Source organism: Linepithema humile, chromosome 6, assembly GCF_040581485.1.
Source record: "Linepithema humile isolate Giens D197 chromosome 6, Lhum_UNIL_v1.0, whole genome shotgun sequence".
In the NCBI taxonomy this organism is placed as follows: domain Eukaryota; kingdom Metazoa; phylum Arthropoda; class Insecta; order Hymenoptera; family Formicidae; genus Linepithema; species Linepithema humile.
This window is the reverse complement of record NC_090133.1, coordinates 21,279,658-21,300,592: the sequence shown is the minus strand read 5'-3', so window position 1 is coordinate 21,300,592 and position 20,935 is coordinate 21,279,658. Positions and strand designations below refer to the sequence as shown.

Here is a 20,935-nt window from a genome sequence, read left to right as displayed (position 1 = left end):
ATCGAATATAAACTAAAAATCCTGTATTACGTCTCGAATTTATAATGTATAATTAATTTTGCTATTATAATAACTTTTATTAATCATATAAAACTTAAAATATAATTTTTTAACGCACCAATCAAATCACTGCCGCATGATACCGGGATTATTTTGTCGTATATAGTTTCGATCGAAGTGTTTTTGATCGCGGCAAGGACCTAAGGCTATTTATCTGCATCTATCACACCGAGTGCAGCTCACCGCACGGTGGGATGCACTCACCCTCGTGTTACGTCATCCGAGAGACAGCGTATCGAGTCAAAGGCCACTTTTCTTCCTTTTGATTTCTCATATTTGCCGTCCGTCCACGGAAATGCTTTGACTACGACCACGTCGGGCATTGCGCGTCTGTTTTTATTCACGGAACTTTTGATAGAATCGCTACATAAAAAGTAATAAAAATCAATGCCATCCGAGATTTTTTACAGATATATCGTAGCTTTCTGATACCTGCAGCGACTGTCAGCATCGGAAATCAGATTATCCCAGTGACCTATCATGTAATAACTTCGCCGCGGGATTTTTTTTTAAACTGGCCTCGCGTAATTTGACGTCGGTGGTCTCTGTCTTTTTACTTTCTCCTTTTTGCGACGCGACAAGATAAAGGATGAAAAGAGGATAGTGTCGCCGCTTCTTTTATCTTTCTACTGGCGATGGTCGTATCGTCTATCACACGGAGACATCTTACGGATCGTTGTGGTGCGTATCCTGCGCCGGAATAAAATTTATCTTCCGTCTCCTATCGACGCGTTCGTGGCTTGTCGGTAGAGAATTACAGAAATTGGTAGGTGTCCGATTCTCTAGACTACCAATCACGCTTCACACGTCGCTCGATACTTCATCACCAGATTAATACAAATAAATTATTTTTTTCCATTAGCCAAATCTCCGATATTATAGAATGATGCAAATTAAAACCTTTTTATTCAAGAACAGATCGAAATCATATTGCGTTAAAACAGATATTTATATTTAACATGTATTTATACACTTGCATTATTAAAAATGCACAATTTTGTACGAGATTAATAAAAAATTTATATTTATTAAACAAGGTATGTATGTGCGGCAAAAAATAATTTTAAATACTTTTAAATGTATTTCAAGTTAATACGTATGAATTTTAATTCAATTACAGCTCTAATTAAATCTGCGAATAAAAATTAATTCCGTCGCTGGCTATTCTTGCACTTGTTATACTTCAAAGCTATTAAGTTTCAGAGTTAGGAATTCGAATGTCAAAATTTTATTGTCAAAGAGACACTAAAAGAATGATTAAATCGCAGATCTATTAAAATATTAAATCAATCGAATTGTTTCGAACAGTATAGCTGATTACGTCACGGATTCCTACACACGATTATTCTTTTAGCTATCGGCGACTCTTAATTATTAATTGTACGCCGTAATTAAAGTGGAAAGATTAATCTTGTGCCAACAATGACATTGTATAACAGCTTTCTATATCGCTCTCGAATCACGAAAATTACTGACGCTACTATAATAATTATATATTGTTGAAAAATATCCGAATAAACGATGCTCATAAGGATAATGATTACATGTCAAAATGTAAAATCGCAACGTATACATCATTCTCCACGTGACTTCATGAAATTAATTAAATAATTCAATATCATATTATGTTACATCGTTATGTTCCAACGTTAATGTAATAGTTTATAAATGTTTTCTCTCCCGATATTTCAAACCGATTTCATGATCTATTATAAGAATCGTATTATTAAAGTTTCTTTTCATTTTTTGCGCAATTAGCTGCCATAAAAATTATATTAAACATTTTTCTATCTATTTATCATAAGACAATATAATATATCCAAAATTAGATATATAAATTAAAAATCTTGAGATAAAAATTAAATCTATGTACAATTTGTTGGATAACTTTTACTTCATCATATAAAACTAGAATACAATAACTAACTCATAAATTAATTTTAATTATAGGGTGGCGAGCTCGAGCTTTGGTGATTACTGCTTGGGTTCTGTCAGCTTTATTCAGTATGCCAATTATATTTCTATACGAAGAGAAACGTATACAGGTACGTATATTTTTTTAATACAAGAATTATTCCAATTACTTATATATATATCCTGAGATACTGATTACTGATATATCCTGATTCTTGCTAAAAAAAAACTTAAAATTGCTACACAAATTTAAAATTTTTGTAGATTTTGTTTTAAAGATTCTCTAAAGAAAATAATGCATACATCGTTAGATAAAGCAATATGTCACATGCAATAATTTTCCCATTTTCTAAAAAGACCTTTTAGTCATAGAATTTTGCAAATTTTGCATATTGTATTCATAAATTGAACGTAATCGAAAAAAATCATTTTGTTGCTAAATATAGGGTACTACACAATGCTGGATCGATTTGGCTCCGATCCAATGGAAGATCTACATGAGCTTAGTGAGTATCAGCCTCTTTATAGTTCCCACCCTGATAATAGGAGGCTGTTACACGGTCATTGTGGTCACAATATGGTCGCAAGGAGCAGCGCTACGTCAGGGACCTACCAGAGATACCCGAAGGGCGTCTTCAAGAGGTCTCATTCCCAGGGCGAAAATCAAAACCGTTAAGATGACCTTCGTTATAGTATTCGGTAAGCCACAGAATTATCTAGTTAACGATTGTGAACGTAAAAAAATTGTATTCTGTCTTTTTAGAGAAATATGGGAATAATTTTTCTCACAATAAAAATATGGAAAAGTTTTATATAATCAAAATTATATCAAACAAATCTAGAAATAAAATGTTTCTGAAATTTGCCATCAAATTATGATACTAAAACAAAGAAAGAGTTTTTAGAACATGCTTTCTTAAATAAAATTTTTAAATAATTTTAAAAATATATAGTAATTAAAAAAAATGAAATAAAAAGAGAAAATATTCCAAAATGTATTGCTACATTTCAATATACAGTAAATTTAATAAATTTGATTTTAAAACAATCAATTAGATTTATTAAATCGTATGGCAATCATATTTTTAAAATTAAAAAATGTATTGCCTGTTTAGTGTATTTATAAATATGTTTACGAAAATATTATTTACTAATATTTATTTAATATAATTTTATTTTTTTAATGTCACAAAAATCAAATCATAATGAGAGAAAAGATTGTATCATAAGTTTTTTAGATTCTGTTACATCATCACAAGTTTCACTTCAAAGACAATTTTAGTCTTTAAGATCTTCCAAGCAAATATTTATATAAACTTTCTTAGCTTCATAAAAGTTTATTTAAACATCTGGTGTAATTTTACCAGTTACTCTTCCGCCAAAGTCCAAATAGATGTTAAGAAAAGTTTAATATCCCGACAAAATATGATATCTTCGCTTTGAGGTATGAATTGTTTTCTTCTCTTTTGACAAACATACAAGTATTTTGTCGTAGATGACAATAAAGGAAACGGGACGGCATTCTCGAAGACAGCCAACGTCTATTTCGCGGCAGTAAAAAGTAATAACCTACTATCTAGCTCCTCCTACGTCTTTGATACGAGATCGGTGAACCGTTTTATTTGCGCGACGTAAAAGACACGTCGCGAGGAGATAAGCGGATATGGTCACTGCTCAATATCCTCATACAAGTAAAAACCAGATAGAAGGGACTATATATATATGGTATATCCAAAAAACACTACACTAAACTAAATATAATTAGTAAATTCAATTAATTTGCAAATTTAATTTAGTAGAATATATTAATATAGTAGAATTTAATTATTTTCATCATCGAAGATTCGATGTGCAAATGACTGTGCTAGTAATAAAGATAAGAATTCTTAAAATAAAGCTGCAAAATTATTTTTATAGCCGAGACAATATGCGTAAATATAATTGGAACAATTGCGATCAACGTTTTCAATAACTACTTCGATTATCAAGTTATTCTCGTTACTTCTTTTGTTCATTTCGATAAAGTTTTGATCAGTCACAATGTGTAGAACATCTACTACAAGCCTTTTCCGCACGAACAGCATACTTATTCCTCTATCCTACACGAGAATGGACTACGTGTACGAAAAATCGCCGAAACTAATCAGATTTGCTTCCTCGAATTGGCAACCACGAAATTTTTTTCTTTTTTAGCTGACCACGACAACCGTCTCAACGCAATGATTCAACCCAATTTCCCTTTAGTATTTCTCGAAATCAGAGAATAAGCAAAAACTCTGGAGAAGCAAAAAAGCATGATACGCAATATAAATTTCATGTATAATGAAAATATTGTGAATTTTATACCATTCTTGATATACTTTTTTGATCTTAAAATTTCTTGAATGAAACTATTATATATCACAAAATACAATTAAAAATTCAAAGGCTTATATCTTTTCTGCTTCAAAGATAATCGTTTTTACAAAAAATGTCTACTTTTAATAATAAACGCAAATGTTTGTTCCGTTTCAAAACTCCCGTTTGTTCTTTCTTCTAGAAACTATGGTATTAAAATATTTCATACAATACAAAATTAAATTTTTATAAAATTAATAAGAAATAGTAAAACTCTTATGCAATATTATACAGCCCACACTGTGTTAATCATGAGAGTATAAATCTAAATCATTTTTAAATTTATTGCCTTAAAAATATTGAAATAAAATTGGACTAACTCACCAATACAATGCGCAACAGCGGAGTTGTTGTTCTATCGATCTGTAAAATACAAAAAAATCATCCAGATTAAGCAGCTTTCAAAATAATGAATATTTGAGAAATAATTGCGCACATTCAACTTTTTATTTGTCTTTTATGCAAATAATTAAAATAAAAATAAAATTTTATCAAAAATTGGATTGTTTTAAATAATATTTTAAATAATATTGTTTTAAATAATATTTTAAATAATATTGTTTTAAATAATAATTTATGTGAAAATCATAAATAATAATCATGAATATTAAATGTTGTAACTTTTTTACTAAATATTTTCCTGGACATTTAAAATATTTTATGTGCGTTACACTACAGTCCTCGCAGTTCTTTAAGACACTTACACACGTTCACAACATAAATGCGATATGTTAAACGGGATTCCTGACGCGTTTTTGTCATTAGGATAAAGATATAACTCGCATAAAATATGACGCGTTCGACACCAGAGTACAGATAGCGTCTAAAATAGAAAATGATAGAAGAGAAGGAGAGATCGAAATAATGTTTAACACGTTAGTCGCCGCGACTATGTTACACTTAAACCACTTAAATTTTAATAATAAAATTGTGTTCCAAAAGTATCTATTAATTGAAAGTTTGCGTTGTTATTTAGCTACCGCATTTAACAATATTTTATTCTGCGTTTTTTTATTCTTTATTTTAACATATACATGTATTCATATGTAATATTTTAACTCTCTTTAATATATACAGTACATATTTACAGTACAATTATTATACTGTAAATATGTTAAAGAGAGTTAAAATATTACATATGAATATATGTATATGTTAAATGGAAAAATAAAAAAAACGCAGAATAAAATATTGTTAAATGCGGTAGCTAAATATATCGATATCGACTCAGCCCCCCCCCCCCACAAAAAACATTAAATTCATGCTCAGCGTGACAAGCTCAAAAATTTTAATTTGCGGAATATGAAAGCTCATAAATAGCTTATAATTTTGCGCTATTGGTTTTTTTATTTGTGCAAGGTGGGGGGCCAGATCGACAGGGATCGCACAGCGGCAGTCATATGAAACAGATCTTTCCTTATTGACGCGTCATTCTATCCAATACAACTTTTCTTGTTATTCGCCCAGCATAATTTTCTTTCTTAATTATAACCGCGGTAAATAATAAAATTGTTTTCTAAAAGTATCTATCAATTGAGAGTTTGCATTGTTATTTACATAGCTATAACGTTTAACGATTTTATTCTGCGGTTTTGTATTCTTTACTTTAACATTTACATATATTCATATGTATTATTTTAATTCTCTTTAATTTTTAACACATTATAATTTTTATATTTACATTATAATATATCAAACAGAAAGCTCTAAATAGCAAATCGCGATTGTATTTTTCGCATAAACAGCATAGGAAACGCATTCAAGTAGTTTAATCGTAGCATAGCCGCGACGACCAATACGCTAAATATTATTTCATAGTTATCGATCCCTTCTTCTTTTCCATCATTATCTACTTTGGACATTACAAAGTGTCGAATGCGTCAAATTCCGTGCAAGTTACATCTTTGTCCTAATGAAAAACTACACTTGAGAGTATTATTTAAAGCAATTAAATTTTCGATTATTCTTTTATTTTCATTTTAACTATTTGCGCAAATAACGCTTATAAAAATTCTTAAAGTTTGTTTTTTTAAATAAATCTCTTGTATGTTTGGTTTGATCATCAAATATAAAATGTTAGTTTATTATATATGTTAGTTTAGATATAATTATAAATTTTATCTATAAAATAAAATATTAAATAAAAGGATTGTGATACGCATTTCCTGTATGTCTATTTCAGAGTTTATCGAGTTTTCCGATTGTGAAACCATAGCTGCTATATTAGAAATACCGCATTCAGTTTCCAATTCAATAAACCGTAATAATATCATCAAACAATATGCGGGAATATACAACCCAAATTTTGTATTAAAAATATTCCATTAATACGTGAATTAATGTATCCCAGGCATGCAGTAATTTTAGTAATAAATTTCACAATAATAATGAGCTTCTTAAATTCTATCGTTAACAATTTTGATTTTAACGAAAATAATTTTATGTTCATCAAAAATTTCTCTAAGAATATTAAGTTTTTGATATTTTATCCGTAAATAATTTACTTTCTTTAGTTCTGTCCAATTTTTTCTTTAATTTACAAAGTATAAGATTATATTACTAAGTAACTAAATGTGCATATACATATTTTTGCATTATGTCTTGTATATATAAGACACCGCAAACAGTTTTCAAAGAGTCCTTTTACATTACTTCATTAGCTGCGAGTTTTTTAAAACTAGCAAAATAATTTTTGACCCACTTTTCGAGATCGTTTTCTTAAATTGGTCTGTCATGCCACAAGTGTGACGATGTTTCCGAAATTACACACATTAATGGATTCCATGATTTCGTCATTGTTCTATTTACAGATCGTTAATGCATTCATAGTGTTTTTAAAAACATCTTATCAAAAGCATTATTTCAACAATATCTTTAGAAACAGAAGAATCCAAGTTATTGTTCTCAAATGAGAAACGAATTAGCCGCAATTGCACAGTTTGAGATAAATGCTGTTTTAGTTGAAAAAGTTATTTCATCGTGCGTCAGATGGTTGGCCATTTTCGTGTTTGGCAACCGATACTTTTTCTCCGTTCGTAGTTTTTCCAATATTGGCGTTTGATCACCGCTGGAGTAGTAGTTAACTCTTAACTCTCGCGAATTTATTGAAAAATGAAGAAAGGCTATATATATTCCGTGTCGAATAGTATCCGTATAATATATGTACATTTTTCTCACAATTTATTTTTTCAGTTTTATTTCAACTTTAATTTAATCTACGAAAAGTTTACTGATGGTTTTATAAGTGACTTTTGTTGTCGTACAAAATTACATTAATAATTCTTTTGTTTTAAATAACTAAAAAAAAAAGAATTTTCTACAAATTTCAGTTTGCAATAAACCGCAACCTGCAGTAATTAAGTTTTTTATACGCTCGACAATTTTTAAAATTGCATTTATAAAATATCTTTAACATATACATACGTTATATATCATCTGTTCGATGATCAGAAATAATTCAATAAATGTATTAGAAATTGAATAAGTACGTTTTTTCTTGAAGGATAGAGGTCTCAGAAAAGAAGTATCAGACTCGAGTGTTTTGCTGTTATAGTAAACGATTGAATCGATGAGAAATGATCAGTCCAGTGCAATCGTTTGCACAGACTTTTTACGTGTTCTATAAAAGTGTGCAGGCGATTGCATCGAACTGACCATTTTTCATCGATTTGTGTATTGCAGCGGCAAAACATTCGAACCTAGCAAAAGCAAAGTGCATTTTCGATGGCTATCTTCGTTTTCACGAGACACTGAATTCAATGTTACATTATCTCTTATCTTATAAAAAAATATAAGAAAAAAATTTAAACCAACTTATGAAAAGATAGTAAATAAATTGTTCTTAACAGATATAGTAAAAATAGCAACAGTCCGAGTTCTCTGTTCTCTAATAAATCTCGTAAATCTGCGCGAAAGACGGAAATAAAAAAAATTGCACGAGAAGTAAAAGCTGGTGTACATTTTTACGTAATATGCATTTGAGCTAAATAAAAAAGAAAATTTTAAAAATATAAACGATTATATCACACGAATAAACTGATATGTAACAAAAAACAAATTTAAGATTTTCTCGAGATGCTATTGTTTGAATATTATTATATAATATTCTTCTAATTAGAAGCATTTGTGTTCTATTAAATATCAGTACCATCAATTATTATTATAGTTTTGCTATACATTAAAATTAAAACTTGATATTAATATTGTAAATATAAAAATGCATTTTATTCTATTCTCTTTTCGATTCATTTTATTCTAGATTTTTTTAGAATTCTAACTCGATGGCTACTTTATTTAAAATTTATTACACATCGTCCATCATTTATTGTATGTTTTGTATTGCATAAATCTATGTCGTAAGAATACTTTTTTTTTTCACTGTTTCCGCTTTTTCCAATCCACTTTTTTCCGATCTTTCCGAGATTTCATTGTTTTATATTCAAACTTCTTCTAAAAAATGTAAAAAGAATTGGTGACTACATGCTATCTTTAAAACGGAAGTTGCCACATAAATCTGAACGTAATCCAAAGAGACAAATAGAACGTTTCGTTATTTTAAATTCGTTAGGTTCGTTATCTACAATGAAATTGGCGCAAACTCTCGGAGTTTGCTTTGTCAGGACTTTTGTAGCGCTCTCGTAATTTAAGATAGAAACAGTAATTCTTAATTGAACTCAACGAAGTGATTAATCTTATTCTATCTGTGACATATTTATTCGAAGTGACTTTATCGTTACAATAATGTTTTTTCCATATTAATTTATTGCATGATGCATTGCAATTTATTAATAAAGAAGATAATTTTTTTTTCAATTATTATAAAATTACCGTTTCAATCACATTGAATAATTTTTCACATCATTCTTTTAATTTTTCCATTTCTCAAGTATGATTACCGTCCATTTTCGTCTTAATTTTTGGACATTTTAACGACTTCTACATAATTAACACTGTTACAATTTTCACAATGTAAAGGAAAACGATTCTGTGTTTCAGTGTTCATCCTTTGCTGGAGTCCGTACATAGTTTTTGACCTCCTTCAAGTTTACGGACACGTGCCAAAAACACAGACAAATATCGCAGTCGCCACTTTCATACAAAGTTTAACGCCACTTAATTCGGCCGCTAATCCGATTATTTATTGTCTCTTCAGCACTCAGATTTGCAGAACCGTACGGTGAGTACTTTAACTGAATATTAATTATAATATAATAATACTGTGTGAAACATTAAGAGTCTATTATTCAAATAAAAGACAAAATTTGAAAGAAATATGAATTAAAATTAAATTAAGCTTAAGATTAAATTAATATTAAACTATAAAAAATTAATAATAATAATCTAATATTTTAATATTAGAATTTAGAAAGTTTTAAAACTATCGGGATATCCGTAGAATTCTGAGATTTTCTTTTATGCAATATTTTAAGCTTCTTATAACATGTACAAAACAGTGTTTAATCATTAATGCGGAGATAACCACATTTTTTCACCCTTATTAATTTTTTGTGGTGGGGGTGCTAGCTTAACAAAGATCATTTTTTCAGAATAAAAGTGAAACCGCAATAACTTTTTGCTACCGAGTTTTTCTGTTAAACAGCAATTCTTGCTCGGTAGGAATATGCAGGCGATCTCTTGGCTTTCGGGATGGTGCCCGACGAATCCGCATCATTGCTTTGGTACCGGAACAACAAATAACAGCACAAGGACGACCGTGACAACGTCTCTGACGGCTCAGTCCTCTCGCAGAAGCGGACATTTTACTATGTTGCATTCTACGTCACGGAAACGCGTCATGGTATCCCTAGTGTAGAGACCGTTTTGGATAAAGAACAACTGCATCGATCTTATTATCTTAGGTCGGTATTCGAAACGAACTTATAAAGATATTCGCTTATGTCAGCGAACGAATCGATCATTGCAGAAAGAGCGTAAATCAATTTTCTCAGAAATAATTCAGAAAGATTATTTTTTTTTTTGCAAAAAAGTTCCCAATTTTTATTAATTGTGTCTAATTTAGAAATATTTCAACAAAGTGCATTTACACATTTTTGTAATAATTTTTATGAAAAGAAAAATTTAATAATTGCGAAAGTTTTATCTTATCCTTGAATGCTTTTTATTTTAAGTTTCAGAGTGTTGTTCTTTAAATATATCTTTTCTGGAATAACCGATTCGATTATTCCAATTGATTACAGAGAGATTGGTGTACTTCTTAGTAACACTATCAATCACACGTGACATAATAATTATTTTAAATTAGATGTAAAATTGGTAACTGATATCTATTTGATAATCTTGGATCGGTGTTTCTTCTACTTCGAAAAGAAATCTATAATTTTCTATTTCCGTATACGTGAAGTGTACATAGCATAGTGGCCATCACAAACGGACGATCTCATACTGCGAAATTTCACGCAACATGTAGCTTTATTCTACAGTTCCTTGTAGTGAAAATGAGAAGATTGAAAATATCCGTATTATAATCAAATTGCGAGGTCCCTTTTTTATTAGGGGCCATCAGTGATCGTATTTAATTAATGAAAGATAAAATAAAGCTAAAATAATATATGTTTGTATTCATCTAATATAACATCCATAATATTCTGATTTTAATATAGAAGAGATATATACATGTATAAAATATCTCAAAACTACTATCGTTCTAATTGGAAGCTACAGATAATGATGATTGAAAATTAAAACAAATATTTATTTCAAATATATTCTAAATTATTTGTAATAATTTTTAATAATTTTCAAGTTAATGAATTGTACATGTATATGTAGGTTTTTTATGAATAAAACATTAGATATACAATTTTAATTTAAAGGGTAATTCTGCAATCATTTAATATTCGATATTAAAAAGTATCAAATAATAAAGTTTCACACAACAGGAAAGCAATTTAAATCTAAAACAGGAAGATGTTAAAAATTTTACATTTTAATTTTGAAATTTAATTTAATAAAATTTCTTCTAGTAAAGAATAAATTACATATTAATAAAAAGAAATGTGTAGCTTAAAGGAACGGCGATGTTTTGAGATATCTTATATAAAGAAAATTATAATTATATTTTATTATGTAATAGAACTTCAATCCCGTAGCGAGAAATTATATAAAGGAAAGAAAAGGCAGTTAACAAGTACTTTCGCATCTACGATAAATATCGTATGACCTTCTCACACCGTCCAGGGACTGATAATATTAAGTCCTTCATTATTACATATATTTATTCACCGTACGCGATGCACATTATTATATTTATCGTAAATTTATCCTTTTCATATCAATTATTTGTATATTTCACAAATTGCTCAAAAGCTTTTTCCTTATTCTGGACAATATCATAAATGTCTCTCGACATTTTTATATGCTAAGTACTGCGAAACAGCAATCTAATTATCGTTATTTCGTTCGTGATCCAAGCCAATATTCTAAAAATGATTGTATAATATTGGTGCCCTTTCTTTATTGTGCTTTCTCTCTATTCAGACATACGTAAATCTGGAGGATGTAAGTAGTAAGAGAAATGTTACTTTCAGAAGTGACTTTTCGAAAAGAAGTTTTTCAAGAGAAACTCATGGATAACTTCGATAATAAATCAAATAAATAGATGCAAAGAAATCAAGTTAAAACTTGCATGTAAAGTAGTATATGCTTTTGATGTTTTTAATTTAATACTTCTTATCTTAAGAAATATAAATTATTTATTACAGCAACATTTTTTTGATAGATTTTTGAATAATGTGGGGATTTGTTGCGTTATTTCAATAAAAAAACTTTGTAAATCTAGATTTAGCTGTAATTTCTGTAATTCACAAAGCTCATTTTTCCTCGATTACGAAGAAAAAATGTTAAAATTAATAATTGGCTTTTGACTGCTTTCTTTTATTTTCTCAGGCGTAAAAAGTAGATTTAAGAAAACTGCATAAATCAAAAGAAATGTTATAAGGATGTACTTAATCTAAAATAATTGTGTGTATGCACCAACGGTATCAGTATTAAAGGGAACATTTAGAATTGATAATAATGGATGTTTTCTGTTATTTACGCGATTTATTAGTCAGTATTTTGGGCGCGATCGATGTTAAAGATACCTTTTATCCTCATCTTTTATCTTTGACGCGGAAATTACTTATCAGAATGTAATAGCTACTTCTCTCTGAATATGATGAACCTTAAAAATGTCGAAATTTGTTATTAAAATCAAGGTAGTGAATTCTAAGCATCCTGCATGTATAAGTAAAAGCCTACATATTTTGAGGAATAAAAAAAAACAATATGTTACTTTTAAACTGCGTTGTACACACACTATACATCACAGACGTATTATATATATATATTTTAATGGACGTATACTTTTTTATGTAATATAAATTTTACACAAACGAAATACTTTTTACATATTCGAGAAAATAATGGAGATAAAAGGTATCTATTCGTAACATCGAACAGCCTATGTGGAAAATAATACGCTCAAAGTATACGTGTACATACACATATGTATATATTATATGTACAATGTAACAAAATGAACGAAACATTATCGCGCGGGTACATGCCCGTAAATACACGCGTAATATAATACCTAATATAATACGTAATGCGTAATAATGTGTAACACATTAATATGTAATATTTTCGCACAGTCGCAAGTACTGTTATTGTCAAAATATCGTGATGTTTTAACGTCTATCCGCGTTGTGATCTATGTGATGATAGATTGACAACGCATAAAGTCGTTGGATCTTATCTGCACATAGTATACATATAAATGGTTGAATTTAAAAGTAAGATATTTATATATGTAATAAATATTTAAGTAAGAGCTATATGAATGTTTAGAAGAAGATTGTGGGGAACGTGAAAGTTCGTATCTGTATTTAAAACTATGTTCCCGCAATTCAATCTGTCATAAACAATCACACATGTACGGGCATATAATAAATGTTTGTTCAATCGTCAGTGTCTTAACATTTGTTTAGAATGCAAATTTTAATAAACTCGTGCAAAACTAAGAAATTGCGCGAATTATGATGTAATTCAAGAGATATAGAGAGCGAGAGAGAGAATTATATACGTATTTTATTACAAAGCCATTTTTCATTAAATTATAAGGACCGAATAATTACATTTTGTTTACAATGCGTAAACAATGCGTACGTACAAGTACGTACTGATTGTAACTTTACACGCGATTTGTTAACACCTGCAATCCTATTAATACTTGTTCAATAATTTAAATAGTTGCAATATACTTATAATATCAAAGAAAAAAGAGAAACAATGTTATTTATTTATAATTATCTATTTATTTCCTTACTTTTTGCTGAGACTGATTTTCGTAGAAATATTTGCTTTCTCCTTTTCTTTCGTTACTTTATCGACAATTTTCTTCAATTGATATACATAGAAAATCTAACTGTAAGATTTTATTTAATATATAACAAAATACGTTCCAACTAAACTATTGCGTATGCTGTATACTTAATTTGCCCATTTTATTTATTATTAATTTTAGAATCTCTTATCCCACGTCTGTTATTTTTGTTAATAAATCTTGGCCGTTTCCGAAGTATCTTTATACTAATTATAATAAGTACAACAATGTATAGATATATAATTTTTAAGCGTGCAAATGCAGGCTAGTATATATTTGCAATATAATCGCATTGTATTAATCATCGCACTGTGCAAAAGAGAGTAAAATAAATTATTATGATTATATGATATAATACACATGTCATGTACAATACGAACAATGTGTACGTATGCACATCAATAATGAATACTATTTGTAGATAAAGATAAATAAACTATAAATTATTTAATGCAATCTTTAATTCCATATTATATTATTTATAAAGATTTATCTCAAAATAATTATAGTAATATTTAGCAGGGTTTATATTAATGGCCTTCACACACAAAATGACATAACTGCATATGCATAGCATAAGACCGTCTCGACCAATGAGCATGCTATGTAAATCAATATGATACCTTTATGCTAGATGTTCATTGGTCGAGACGGTCTATGCATATGCAGTTATGTCATTTTGTGTGTGATGGCCTTAAGTATGTATATTATCGCGAATTTGCTGCAAAAACAAAGAAACGCGATTACCACGCAGAGAATTTAATGAAATTTCACGGTGGAGCATGCGATGCATGCGACTTTCGTAACGTATCCATTTTGTTCTCATTCCTTTGACAAGGATATGTGAAGACTCGAGGGGAAAGGTTTTTTGGTCGTTTAGGTCGGTGAGGGACCTGCCGAACCTATGACCCGTTTACTATCCGTGAAGAAAAGAAATAAGAAGTGTCAGCATTCTGGTGAACGGTAGAGGTGAAAGTACAAAAGTTACCTAACTCTCGAATGGGACAGATTAAATTTGCAAAGTCATCTATGCGAAAAAGTTACTAATCTCAATCATTGCGAAGAGAATTTTATCCTTTCGACTTTTATCCTTTAATGTTCCAAAAACTGCGCAAGAAATGCATTCTTGCGGAAAAACGGATAACGCGTTTATCCTGTGAAAGTATGAAAAAATAGACAAGAAAATTTTCTTTCTAGAATAACGAGCAGCTTCTGATTTCCCTGTCAAAAAAGTAGATTTGTAACGAGATTATATTGGTCAGTTTTATTGACGAAAACGCAAGAACCATGTCGTATGCTCATTATGTTAGAACAATGGATCCCCAGCAAGATCGATTGCACTTGGATTTCAAACATCCTCACAATTGTTATTCGACAGTCTGCACGTCTACCATTAGAAAACCTTGTTCCGAAGTCTGCAGTAATAGTGTGTATTTTTTATGTTTTAGAGAAAATTTAATTGTTTCGAAATATAATATTTAAAGCAAAATTTACTTTTTTTGTTAAATTCATGTCAAAGTCAACATTTTTGAACGTAAAAAATTTTTATATATATATATTACTTGCCTATTATTTTATAACTATTTTATTAACAGCAAATTATTAATAACTATTAAAATTACTGAGTATTGTATTTATCTAAATAAAATCTGTTTTATTTAAAGCAAAAATTGACCAACATTATGGCATTAACTTGCTTGGTTCTTGATTTAATAGAGTTTACTACATATAATGCAATCAAATCAACATTTCTCAGTCTTACTTTAATTATGATATGTTCAAACAATGCGCTCCGAGACGTGTCAGTCGCAGAAGCGACAAATATTAATTTAACTTGAAATTCTACGTCGTAGGCAGAGGCGATCCGCCGTTTCCAGACTCATGCGTTCAAATGGAGAGAATCGCAAGTGCGCACACATACGAAACAACGAGGCATCGTGAATCGGCGCCTGCAGTCTCAGTCGAGAGAATGCAAATTCGTCTGAAGCTCTTGGAGGATAGCAATGCAACGCTGCATCTCAGAAATCGAGATCTCATCACGGAAAACAGGAACTTGACGAAGCGGTGAGGCTTCCACTGTAATTAATTGTGCGCTTATTAAATGAAGACCGTACGCGATGCGATAATTATGTACGATTTGACAAATATCTGTTACATATTCGTTTAAGATAATCAATATATGTATATAGGCTCGAAGAGGACTCAATTACAGTGGAAAACCTACAAAAAAATGTATCAATGTTACAAAATGAACTCAGTAACGAGAGAATCAAGCTAACTGACGCAGTAGCAAACCAAACGGTGGGAATAACATATTTATTGAGTGATAAGAATATGTTTGAAACAGATAATTTTTGGTAAAAAGAAGTACTAATTTTGGAGAAAAAATAAATATAATAAAGATTATTTTGACTATAAAAGGAGGGAATATAAAAAATTATAATTATTAAAAAAGTTCTAAAATTATAACAATCTGAATTAATGTTACTACATAATTCTGTCTCGCAAAATTAACCGTAAGAATATTTGCATATCTCGAAATATAAGATATATGAAATTGGCATACTCATGTAAATAAATGTAAACTTCAGAAAAACGACAAAGTTTGCCTGGAAGACAAATGTATCTCATCAACAAATATCGTTCCTAAGACCGATCGCGGATTACAAGTGTGGGAAGTCTGCAAAGACTGCCATAGAGAATTGGAAGGATGCCAAAGGGCACCACCCACGGTCAATATCACGAAGTAAGTTCTCTGACGAAATTGAAGATAGTTAGATTGGATACACGCTTCGATTGCGCAAGAGATTAAGTACACAGACAAACAAAATCTTCCGTGACTCAAACTTTTATCTCAATATTCTAAATCCGAAGCATATAACATTAATTTAACAGTTTAATCGCTAAAGTTGCAAATTATGTTCGTCTTAAAGACGTGTAAGTATTCGATATTCTTCAACGTTGGATCTAAATAACAGAATAATGCTGTTAATATTACAGAATTACTAATATACTCATAGCATCTTTATTATTGCTTAAATTAATCTATTGAGTTTTTATTATTTTTGTGGTATATGTATGATATATCTGTATAACCTGATCCAAGCAATTTTGCTTAAAAATAAAGAATTTCCATTAATTAAGAAACTTTACTAGATGTTAGTAAAAATAAAAAGATTCTGGTCACAAACTACCTCTTGCTGGGGCGTAATAAAATGACAATTAGTCATAAATTAAATAATATCGCGTTTAATAATCTAATTAGTTTAATCTCACAATTTTCCTTTTATATCACAATTTTCCTCACGATTTAATCCTCTCCCGACTTACTCTTCGTCTGTGTTCAAACCTCTTCTACTTGTTACCCCCCGGCGTTAGATCGGAGTTCGAACTATTAGAGAAAGATATGCAGACTTTGAGGGATGCTGTGATCGCCCGAGAGGAAGCCTGGGATAAAGCGATGGAGCGCGAACGAAATTGCCGGCAGCAATTAGCACGGCTGACCGCAGAAACAATCACCGCGCGTCACTTATGCGAAACTCGTCAGGATGAACTTAGCACAGTTACTCAGACTTTAATGGTAATACCGAAAGTTCAGCAAACATTCAAAGCTAATTTCAAAAATTGAGCAACAATAAGTTGTAGCTAACTGGTATAATAATAGATTGATTTAAATGGCCAAATTTTTGTGTCAACAAAAAAATTAGTATCAAATTTTGCGTATTTTTAAGCGTTCATATTTTTTGCCATAAAATATTCACAATGTAATGCAAGGTTTGTAAATATAACGGTATGCAGTGGTATAACTGAGAGGCGCAAACAAACAAAGATTATTTACTTTGATAAATTCATTACGGTGATACGAGTAGATTTTTCTATGGATTTTTCTTTCAATATTCAAATACATTTCTAATATTCTTTAGATGACACAAATAATACGAAACACGCATATTAATAGATTCATTTTACAGTCGTAAAATGAACGCAATTCTACATTGAATAATTATAATTAAAAATATAATTGCTGTGCAAAGTTTTTGCGATATCGTTACGTGACGTTAAACGCGGCAGCTACATAACTGCACATTCTCTTCACGCTTTAAAAAAATCTTAAAAAAAAATTGAAAATAATAAATGTTTGATTTTTGTAATTTTAATTTGTTTCAATTATTTAAAAAATATTTATTTTATTCATGATTTTATATATAATTTTATTGGCATCATATTTTGTTATATATTTTGTTATATATGTTTATGAAAGCAGAGAGTTGCGATATTATCGAATAAATCAGTATTAAATAAATTATATTACAATATTTGACTTGATACGCAAACAATATGCACATTTAGTAGAAAAATTATTTTAATTAAAACTGAAACTTTCGTTTCGTATCAATAATCTTTTCTTTGCAGAAAAAAGAGTCAGAGCTAAAGGTGATACAGAAAGAAATACTGTATCTGAATAAATTAATTGCAAAGTTGCATCGGCATCAGAAGTAAGTTCTACTTATTATATTCATTTTACTGATAATAACTGCCTATCTTGTGCATAACTGCATAAACTTACGCATAAACACAATACATCCTCAGACAGCACGCATATCTAAAATCGGGACATAAGACGTCTTTAAGATTGCTGTCGTGCTGTCGTGCTGTCTGTAATCGCATTTTACAATATTAATTGGAAAGTTGTTAAAATATTTGCAAAATATTTTAGTATTCAGTTAATGGTCACTTAATTGTCTTAAAATTGAACCACGATTGCAATTGTGCCCTTATTTTTTATTATAAAACTTGAAATATAATACGATACTTGCAGCTACGACAATCTAACCTTTACAAGCAAAAATCACTTACTTTGATCGATTTGTTGTGATGATCGGTCAATCCTCTCCATGCTCTTTCTGCTCTCAAAGTTCACTCGCAATACTCGTCGGACGATCCAAATAATACGAAATTTGTGTATTCGTAGATTATTTATACAACAATTAAAAAACAAGCACAATTTCACTTTGTATCACTGCGAGACAGCCGCGCGAAGTTGTCGCAAATTTCGTGACGTCACGCCCTACAGTTATGTAACCTCACTCTTTCCGCGCCATAAAAAATTCCTAAAAAATTGAAAATAGTAAATATTTTATACTTATAATTTTAATTTGTTTTAATCATTAAAAGATATTTATCTATATCGTATTTTGCTGTGTATATTCATGAAAGTAAAAAGCTACAACATTTATTATTGAATAAATTGCATTGCGATATAGAAGTCGATATGCAAATAATATACACATTTAAAAAAATAACTATTTTAATTAAGACAGAAATAAACGTTTGTTTGGAATAAAACTCGAAATATAACTGGACAACCTAACTACTACAAACAAGCGACCCACACAGCACGCATAAGATGTTCAAAAGATGTTCAAAAGACATCTCGAAGATATCTTTGAGAGATACGATATCTTCGGGATGCCCTCTGAACGTCTTTTGAATATGCATGCTGTGTGGGGTAGATCATTTACCTTGATCGATCATTGTGGCGATTAATCAGTCGACTTACCCATGTTCTTCATGCTATCAGTGTTTGAGCACACTTGCAATACTCGTCAGAAGTCACAAATAATACGAAATTTAAGACTTGACAGATTATTTATACAAGATACAACACCGAACGAACGCCATTCCACTTCGAAACACCGCGAGAATATCGGGAAGTTATAGAGGTAGCGTTACGCATGACGTCACATTCCCGCGAGTTTTTAAAAACTTTTATGAGAAAATTTGAAAATAATGGCACAATAAATTAATTTAAAATAAAAAATTCTAATTGAAAGCAAAATTACACAATTACACATTATAAAATTAAGAATTGGTAAAGTTTTATGAACTTATATATGGATTTAAGATTTAATTAAAATTTTTCTAAAATATACTTCCAAGAAATTAATTTTCTTACAATAATTTACTGTTCTTACAATAATCTTGTTTATGATATAATAATAATATACGATCTCAAAAAACTCATTACAATTTTAGGGAACTCGAAGAATATACGAACGGTAATGTAAGTTGTAGGATTAGCGAAAAGGATCAAAAATACATAGAAGAGATTACACGGCGTGTACGAAACTTTAAAGACAAATCCAAAACAAAATCCAAGTGCACTTCGGACAAATATTCGCATTCAAATTTAAATAGCCCATGCGAAAGTAAAAATGGAAAGGATCAGGCAGGTTCCTCGGAGGATCATCAAAATTAAATTTGTTACAATAATTTCTATGCTGCAAAAGAGCGCGTTATTGCTTATTTTATGTATTTATTTACAATCTTTCATAATTTAATAATACTGACGTGTATTTTGTAATGTAGTGTGCGAATGTATATTTGCTTGAAAGCGAATTCTTTAAATATTAATATCTGGAATTTCACACAACATGTTTGAACAATTTTGTAGAAATAAAAACAATTTTTATGAAAATTTTGTACAAACTGAAATTCAAATTTATTTTGAATTTTATATTATTTTACGCATTATAATGCCATCTGTGATGCATGATTAAAACTTAAATAGGCAAGTGCATTTATCGGTGCAGTCAAGAACTACAATACCTCAATTAAGATTAGGACGACATAACCACAATTAGAATTAGGAATTCAGACATTTGTCAGTTTTAGGTACATTTATTTTATGAATATTTTATATTCGAAAATATGATAAAAAGAAAGGTAATGTCTCTTTTGTTTTGATACTTTAGTATTATTATTCTGTCTTATAATTTTTTTTTGCTCGAAGAAAATTGCGCTTATTCTCTTTTTCAGTTATTCTCTTTTTCTATAAATGTTAAAAATTTGGTAAAACGTAAGCATTCTGTCTATGTTAAATAACGCTGGCCTTGACATTCAAAGCAGAATGACATTAAGGCAGCAAGATTAAAACTTGTGGAATTTAATCGAAATCCGTGAAGTAAGGCTGTCAACAACCTCGGCGACCTGATGCAGATAAATAAATGACCTACGCTTCTTTTATTTTTTTGGAGAGCTTAAGATAAGTTTAAATGAATACTACCGCCGTCCGTAATCTAAGCAAATCCTTGTTGATCACTGGTCAACGTCAAGTCTTTTGACATGACCGAATCTGACGGATTAATTATCGTGTTCAATGAAGCTTATCGCGAAAAC

The 20,935-nt window shown here is 29.8% G+C and overlaps 3 protein-coding genes across 3 annotated transcripts in view; 2 read left to right on the top strand and 1 right to left on the bottom strand.

The window, feature by feature from the left end:
• The window catches only part of LOC105671792 (Crustacean cardioactive peptide receptor), a 63,646-nt gene extending 49,439 nt beyond the window's left edge, over nucleotides 1–14,207 (top strand). The window contains exons 4-7 of the mRNA XM_012366240.2: nucleotides 2,011–2,105; nucleotides 2,421–2,673; nucleotides 9,367–9,547; nucleotides 9,988–14,207. Of these exons, the coding sequence (XP_012221663.1) occupies nucleotides 2,011–2,105; nucleotides 2,421–2,673; nucleotides 9,367–9,547; nucleotides 9,988–10,183 (725 nt within the window). The 3' untranslated portion in view covers nucleotides 10,184–14,207. The remainder of the gene's footprint in view (nucleotides 1–2,010; nucleotides 2,106–2,420; nucleotides 2,674–9,366; nucleotides 9,548–9,987) is intronic.
• cdi (center divider) overlaps nucleotides 1–19,441 on the bottom strand; it is a 120,744-nt gene extending 101,303 nt beyond the window's left edge. Inside the window, exons 1-3 of the mRNA XM_067356982.1 lie at nucleotides 19,317–19,441; nucleotides 18,614–18,867; nucleotides 4,696–4,734 (exon numbers count right to left, since the gene is read on the bottom strand). The gene's annotated coding sequence lies outside the window, so the exon portion shown is untranslated. The remainder of the gene's footprint in view (nucleotides 1–4,695; nucleotides 4,735–18,613; nucleotides 18,868–19,316) is intronic.
• LOC105671778 (M protein, serotype 6-like) lies at nucleotides 14,398–20,194 on the top strand. Its single transcript, XM_067357013.1, has 8 exons — nucleotides 14,398–14,725; nucleotides 14,954–15,182; nucleotides 15,610–15,820; nucleotides 15,946–16,057; nucleotides 16,348–16,502; nucleotides 17,135–17,336; nucleotides 18,170–18,252; nucleotides 19,793–20,194. Exons 2-8 carry the CDS (start codon nucleotides 15,044–15,046, stop codon nucleotides 20,013–20,015), a joined length of 1,125 nt encoding a protein of 374 aa, XP_067213114.1. The 5' UTR covers nucleotides 14,398–14,725; nucleotides 14,954–15,043; the 3' UTR covers nucleotides 20,016–20,194.
• The last annotated feature ends 741 nt before the right edge of the window (nucleotides 20,195–20,935 follow it).